The 7,627-nt window shown below is 31.6% G+C and overlaps 1 protein-coding gene across 1 annotated transcript; it reads right to left on the reverse strand.

The window, feature by feature from the left end:
- Positions 1-215: 215 nt before the first annotated feature.
- LOC134241247 (phospholipase A and acyltransferase 1-like) lies at positions 216-4,855 on the reverse strand. The gene is made up of 5 exons (XM_062723309.1): positions 4,779-4,855; positions 4,463-4,567; positions 2,607-2,793; positions 2,050-2,179; positions 216-371 (listed from the first exon to the last, which is right to left on the reverse strand). Exons 2-5 carry the CDS (start codon positions 4,560-4,562, stop codon positions 273-275), a joined length of 516 nt encoding a protein of 171 aa, XP_062579293.1. The 5' UTR covers positions 4,563-4,567; positions 4,779-4,855; the 3' UTR covers positions 216-272.
- Positions 4,856-7,627: the final 2,772 nt, after the last annotated feature.

Below are 7,627 nucleotides of genomic sequence, written 5' to 3' on the forward strand. Positions count from 1 at the left end.
ATTTTTATTTTTCTTCGCCAACAAATATGCCGCATATCTCTCAAGATCTTTAGCTTCTGACCTTTTGCTTGGCGAAATTTTCATTACGGTATATTGATTAAAAAATTAACTCAACTAACTTTCAAAGAGTTATCACAGAGAAAACAAATAAAAAATAGAAATATTTATCAATAGTGTTCAGCTTTACAGAAGAATACTTTCAAATTTAAAGTTAATGTATTTTGATACTATAAATTACTGTTCATAGGGAAATATTGTAATGTACACATATTCTAGTTTTCTTCTTTTTTCCCACCAAACATTCCAATAAGTAAACCACCGACCATCACAGCTGCTCCCGTCCACATAATGGCACCCAGGGCTTTGTCAGCCTGTAAAACATGACATTATTACAGCCTATGGGAACACTGATGAATATTTGTAATCAATAGAAAAAAAATACCCCTAAGAAATGATGCAAAATCTCACTGGTTTTCTTGATAAATGTAAATAATTTAATTCTAGTCGTAACACGTCGATTGACTGGGTAAACGATTTAAGATTTGAGATACAAATTATTTACGTTCCGTAAAATTAAGAAATTTCTTCCATTAAGTACAAAAAAAACTTTTCTACAATGCATACATTTTGCCTTCAATAAACTATTGTCTCACAGTCTGGGGTAATACGTCCAAATGTAACACTGAGAGAATTCATAAGCTTCAGAAACGGGCTGCTAGAATTATTCTTGATGCAGCACCTGACCAACCATCTAAGCCTTTGTTTGAAAAACTAGGATGGTTAAATGTTTTTGAATTAGTTACGTTTCATAAATGTATTTTATTGTATAAAACTTTTTATGGTATGAGCCCAGAATACATCCAGGATCTTTTTATTTTTCACAGTTCTGAATTATACTCGTTGCGTTCAGAATCTAATTATAATCTTCGATTACCAAAGCATCGAACAATCTTATTTACAAACTCTTTACAATATTCAGGTGTTCATTTATGGAATGGTCTACCTTTACATGTTAAATTATCACCATCTTTACCTGTTTTTAGAAAGAATTTGGAAAAAGTTATAATTAGCCAACGTCTGTAATTTTTATTATTATAGATGTCCTTATTAACTATGTCTTTTAAACTTTGTATATTGACTTACTTATTGTCCTATATTTTCATTAATTTGTATACTACATCCGATTATGAAATTATAATATGAGCTTATCATTTTCATGTACATTGTATATATGTTTGATTGTACCATTTTATGTATATTGTTTGAATTGTAGAAGGCCCCGGGGAAGAATAGTACTTTGTACTAATCGGGTTACCTTCTTTAAATAAAGCATTATTATTATTATTATTAATCCATTTTGTATAACATAACTTGCCTACGTTATAATGAGTTACGCCAAAAACGTATTACTCCGCTTGACGTCACTTTTTAAATATGCTTAATGAAGCCTTTTTCCGGAGGAAAAATTGTCTCATTGTCTATACTGAAATAAAATAACAAGGAATGAAGCTTATTTCAACTTATTTCAACGATATAACATAATTTGGGACAGTTTACGATTTTCTATAAACCGCTTTGTGGTTTATAAAGCGTAAACTGTCCCAAGTTATGTTATATCGTGTAACATAAGGTGAAATAATTAACGAACAATGCTTGGTTAAATGTAAATTCAAACAAAACTTATTATGATAATAAATTATAACAGGTGTTGGTTCAAGTGCCATGTGGAAGAGTAAGCATCCCAAGACGATCACTCACACCCGACGTGTGCTCCTTGTCATGATCAAGCAATTGGAAAAAAAGACGTAGTCGATTTAATATGAATACAATGTCCTTATGTTTGTGAAAGAATAGGTGACTTAAAAAACGAGATCCTACAAACAAGGTCATAGTATCGACCAAAAAAATGATATTGTTGATATTCTTGTTTCATCAACTTATGTGTAAAAAAGCCTACCTAGAACAGGCCCCTATGTATCAAATCAAATGCATGGCATTAACTCAATCTATCAAAATTCCTGATCATTAAAAAATAGTATATTTTGATACCTGTTCTGACCAGTTCACGCCGTATCTACAGTAGGCTGCAAAATGTTCACAATTCTTCCATAAAACATTGTAACCAATTTCTCCTAATTTCTTTAAAGCTTCTTGGACAATTTTGTGCGCTGGATGTGGACTGTAGAAACATTTTAATAATCATTTAATAATTTGTTAAATAACAATGTATTTGTTTCAAATACTCAAGTCTGAACAATGAAATATCATAGAGTAGCAATTTTCTCTCTTTTTTCTTTAATATATTGTACTTCCATTAAATCGTCAAAATTTTATTTATATGAAACATATATATTGAAAAATTCACAATTTTAAGGATTATTGAATATATTCTGTTTATGTTAAATTATGTTAGCAGTGGTTGCATTTACAAAGGGCACGCTGAAGAGAATTACTACAGTTAAACGGGTAATTTAGGTTTTTTTTTAAATTTTAATAATATTTTACAAGAAACATGAACGATACCTTTCAAATACGTATTAGAACCACATTTTCTTTAAATCTTAATGTAATTTAAAAGAAAAATAACAAATGGATTTTGTAGGAACCTGCATTTCCTGTCCTTGTTGTTGTTTATTTTTGCCTCAGAATCCCCAACCACTGTCCAGAAGTTTTCCATTTTGACCACAGCCTTTTTGTAAGTCTTTCCACAAATGGAAAATACGTGACTAGGGTTTGAATTCCCGTTGATACCATCATTATCAATACCAGCTAAATGTACTACCTCTTCGTTTCCTGCAAAGTTAAGTATTAATGCACGGATTTTCATCTTTTGGCCGTGGTATTCTTTGAATGTTTTTTTTTTTTTTTTTTTTTTTTTTGCAAATCATTTCTTCAAATACAGTTTAAACACTTTTAAACAGGAACTTTACACAGTGTCTTAAATTCATTGAACTATAACTTGTACAACTTCTATTGTTCAAAAAACAAGTATTTATTTAGTTTTTAATTATTTTACTATTATTTATACTAACATTTTCACAAAACTATAGCAATAAGTAAAAAAACCGTATATGTATGTCTGAATCGAAACACATCGAAATAGTCATGTTAACTGTGATTTTAAAAAATCTTATATCTGAGTATTTTGCTTTCAATATTTCTTCTTCATATAATTGCACTACTTGTTAAAAATATTTTATTACATTTATTTTGTTAAATTGAAGGATATGGAGATAACGAACATTATTATATAGTCTATTTATATTTCCTATATATTCTTTACAAGCACAAATAGTTCATAACACTACATATTCACTGGATTTGAGGCCGTATTCACCGGAGGGTCATTGCACGTGAAGCGGCATTGTGACGTCACAATCTATACCTCAAACAATGTTGTAAACAGTGGTTGCAACGGCCGCAGCGAGCTACGTATACGAGCAGGAAAAATATTATACAAACCTATTTCAGGATTATTTTTAAACATTTGGACGTCTTACACATAGTGAAACTTGGAAAGACAAACACGGTGACAAATTCCATGTGTAATCAGGATATTTTCTTTCAACAACGGAAGTTCGTTAAAGAAAGTGGTGTTGTCTTTCAGCCTTCAATGTCTTATTTATTCAAATTCGGACTATATAATAAAACAATTATGGACTCTTATGGTGTTGAATATGGTTTGTTATTCACCAGAAAAATATCCATATTGACCGAGGCGAAGCCGAGGTCAATATGGATATTTTTCTGGTGAATAACAAACCATATTCAACACCAAAAGAGTCCACAATTGTATAATATTCAATATCAAAGTCCATAAAACAATACAAAATAGGAGCAGAGTAAACACGGACCTCCAAAACATCGGAGATGGGAGTAGATGACATGGAATAGTAAGCATCCCCTGCCGACCAGTCACACCCATCGAATGATCCTTGTCATGATCGTGAAATTATAGAAAAATCCGTCGTCAATTCAGTTTATAAATAATGGACAAACAATTAGTATGACAAATATCAGTTAGCAATTGACTCAATGATAAATTGTATTTGCTGACCGGGTCAACGTGTCGACCACAGAACTTACGAAATGATAAAATCAACTGAGATATATAGACTCCGTTTGAAGGTGATGAAGGTATATTGCTGCCTAAGTAAGGGAAGTTGACAATAGAAAAGTTAAAGTCATCTCGTTTATCATAAATCTTGGTTGTTAGATTTCCATTAGCGTCTTTTTCAAGTAAAATATCCAAATATGAAACAGATGTGTCAGACTTTGTGGTATCTTTTATATCAAGCTCACCAGGATATATCGTATCGACATAAGAAGGGAAATTACAATCGTTAATTAACAATACGTCGTCGATATATCTAAATGTCGAGTTGAAGGCCACAGCAAGTGTTTTCTTCTTTTCACGCATATATATATTGTTTAATATAAATTCAAGGAATATAAGAAATACCTATATAAACAGCCCAGTGCGAGTAGAATCCTCTGGGAAATTCCAGTAAATCTCCTTTTCGTGCTCTATTTATAACTTGTCTGTTACGTAATTCGTTCATGTCAACTGAGAAATGCGAAAAATAAAACAAATTAGCAATAAAACAGTAACATAAAAACAGTAAATTGATGGAATCAATAGTTTCCAGTAATATAAAATTTTCTGTTCAATGTTACTTTCATTATCTTTTCATCTTAAGTACAAAACCGATTAATGGTTTAGGATGACAATTATACGGAAATGAATACTATATATACCATACACAGAGAAGTCTTACCTGTTATGTAGCTTTGCGTACGGAAAATAAAGTTAGTGCTTTCCTCCTCTAATTTGTGGTGTACTAGTATGGTTTCAATAGCTATTATTAGTAAGAAGGTACACGGTATAAAGAATGATAACTCTATCAGGCAGATATTGATTGATTAAAAAAAACCATGCCATTAAAGAAACGAAAGTGAAGATATATACCTTGATCATTATTTAAAAAAAGAAAAAAAAAACGACAACACAACTTGTAAAACGTTAGCGCTTTCATTTCAAATTCTTCAGACGTTTTACTTTGACGTTAAAATGTTATGGTAATGACGTAGCCAACAATACAATGACTTCACAATGAATGTTCGGGAAACAAGCAAAAGCGTATCTGTTGAACATATAAGAAATAAACATACATGTCTATAAAATACAATAAACTATGCTAAACTGAACAAAGTTGGTTTTAAAGACTTAAAAAAATGTTTTTCTTTTTCTCTTCATGATCATTAAATACACATTTACGTGAAAAACATTATAATTGGATTAGAAAACAAACTAAACGTCAAGGTTTTTCTTTGTTGTAAGAATGTCGTTAGTGTTTGGAATATTTCATACCGCGGGAACGTGGTTAAAATATTGCAAACGCTGCGTTGAACAATAAGAAATCAGTCAACCCTTCAATTCACTACCTAATGATAATCGTGCACGTGATGACTTTAAATTTGCCATCGTCAACTTCCCTTACTTATGCAGCAATATTCCTTTATCACATGTATATTGAGTTTATATATCTCGTTTGATTCTATACAAAAATATCAGCAGTCTTGTTTAAAGTAATCATTTCGTAAGTTCTATGGTCGATACAATGACCTTGCCGGCAAATGCAATTTATAATTGAGTCAAATGCTGACTGACGTTTTTTTTATACGTATTGTTAGTCCAATATTTATACACTGAATTGGTGACGGATTTTTTCTTTATTTCTCGATCATGACCAGGAGCACAGGCAGGTGTGGCCGTCGGCAGGGGATGCTCACTCCCCCATGGCACCTGATCCTATCTCTGATGTTTTGGAGGTCTGTCTTTGTTTTGCTTCTATTTTGTATTGTTTTATGAACTTTTCATCTTGAATACTGTTCCTTATATCCATGTGTTCCATTAATAAAGAGCTAGTTTATTATCAAAAATAAGTGTTTAAGCATGAAGAAGGTGAAAGATTAAAAGGAACTTAATTTTTTTTAAGAATACAAATTTGTAAAGAAGACATACACACGGACCTCTGGAAATTACAGAGGTGGGATCAAGTACCTATAAGGCATCCGATTAAAATAACATACGTATGAAGGCCTGGTGAAATAAAACGATAGCAATTTCATGTTTTACTGTGAAAGGTCTTGGCGGCATCGTTGAGTAAGAAAAAGAAATACTTTATTTGGTTAGCATTTCTATAACTACAATCAAATTTTATTTGATTATAACAGATTTCGCATTCGAGATTAACTTTTTGTAGGTGAGATATCAACAGGGTTAGGGTTGGGGTTAACCCTAATCCTAACCTTTGTAAAGGGGTTTTTACATTTGAAATGTGCAAATCTCCAAGGGAAAAAAATCATTCATTAATTGAAAATAGAATAAACATATGGGGTAACTGTGGGAAATATAAAGATAATAGATAGAATTCATGTTCAAAACTCCATCTAAACAATACAAATTAGGATAGATTAAAACAACCTTTAAAACATCGGAGGGGCTATGGGGAGTAAGTATTCCCTGTTGAATGCTCTTTGTTATGATCGGGAAAAACGGAAAATCCGTAGACAGTTCGGTGCATAAATAATGACCTGATAATATGTATGAAAAACGATAATCAGCATTGGACTAAACGACATATTGTATTGGCTGAGACAAGGTAATTGTAGTAAATTGCAAAATGATAATTTTTAACGAGACCACTGATATTATTGTTTCAAAAACATGTTTGTCAATAGCTTGACTCGTTTTTAGAATGTGTTCATACGTAGAACATGCTGTTACTTATCGAATTAACTGAGAGACCATATGCAGGTGATAAGAGTATAACGCTGCTTAAGTAAGGGTAGTTGGCAAAGGAAAAATTAAAGTTACTACGTTTATCATAAAGCATTTTTGGTAAACTACATTAACATGTTGAGTCGTCTTCTAGTAAAATATCCAAATATGATACAGGTGTGTCAGACTCTGTGGTATCTTTTATTTCAAGCTCACCGTGATAAATACTGTGTCAACATAAGAATGGAAATAATCGTTGTTAATTGACAATACGTCGTTGATACTGTATATCTATATGTCGAGTTGAAAGCCACAGCAAGTGTTTCCTTCTTTTCACATATAATATTTTGAACAAATTCTTCTTCATATCAATACTTTAAATAAGTATTTTGTTGAAACTAGACCAGTAGTATTAATGAAAGAGAAAACATGAGCAAAACTGAGAGAAAAGAATGGTACAGACATGCTAAAATGTCCCCAATGTATCAAACTTTTTACAGTTTTCAGTTGATTATAAAGCAACTACCGCATTAAATTTCATTTAACAGAGAAACAACAAAAGTTACATGGCCGAAATGTGTCAAAGGCACACGTTCATATTTCATAAAAAAAACACTGCAGCAATATTTTCGCTAGAATGGAAATAATAGCATCTATTAATTTTAAAGAATAGATGAGCTTATTTTATGAAGAAAACTTTATTGCTGCTATTTGAGTTGGGTTAGCTAGAATGTAAATTAGATCGGGATCGGGATATCTCAAATTCTCCCTCTTTGCCCTGGATCCTAAAACGAAAGGTACACGAATTTAGCAGCAGACAGAATTTTTTTTAAAATTATGCTT

This window comes from Saccostrea cucullata, unplaced genomic scaffold (genome assembly GCF_032062105.1).
Source record: "Saccostrea cucullata isolate Sc308-1 unplaced genomic scaffold, CSIRO_AGI_Scuc_v1 ctg2919, whole genome shotgun sequence".
NCBI classification, from domain to species: domain Eukaryota; kingdom Metazoa; phylum Mollusca; class Bivalvia; order Ostreida; family Ostreidae; genus Saccostrea; species Saccostrea cuccullata.

Excerpts from the sequence above, each read along its gene's own strand:
- LOC134241247 (XM_062723309.1), bottom strand. The coding sequence starts at position 4,562 with ATGAACGAATTACGTAACAGACAAGTTATAAATAGAGCACGAAAAGGA. Across the intron at positions 2,794-4,462 it reads GCACTGGGCTGTTTATATAG|GAAACGAAGAGGTAGTACAT; the intron begins GTATTTCTTATA and ends TTAACTTTGCAG. Across the intron at positions 372-2,049 it reads GCGTGAACTGGTCAGAACAG|GCTGACAAAGCCCTGGGTGC; the intron begins GTATCAAAATAT and ends CATGTTTTACAG.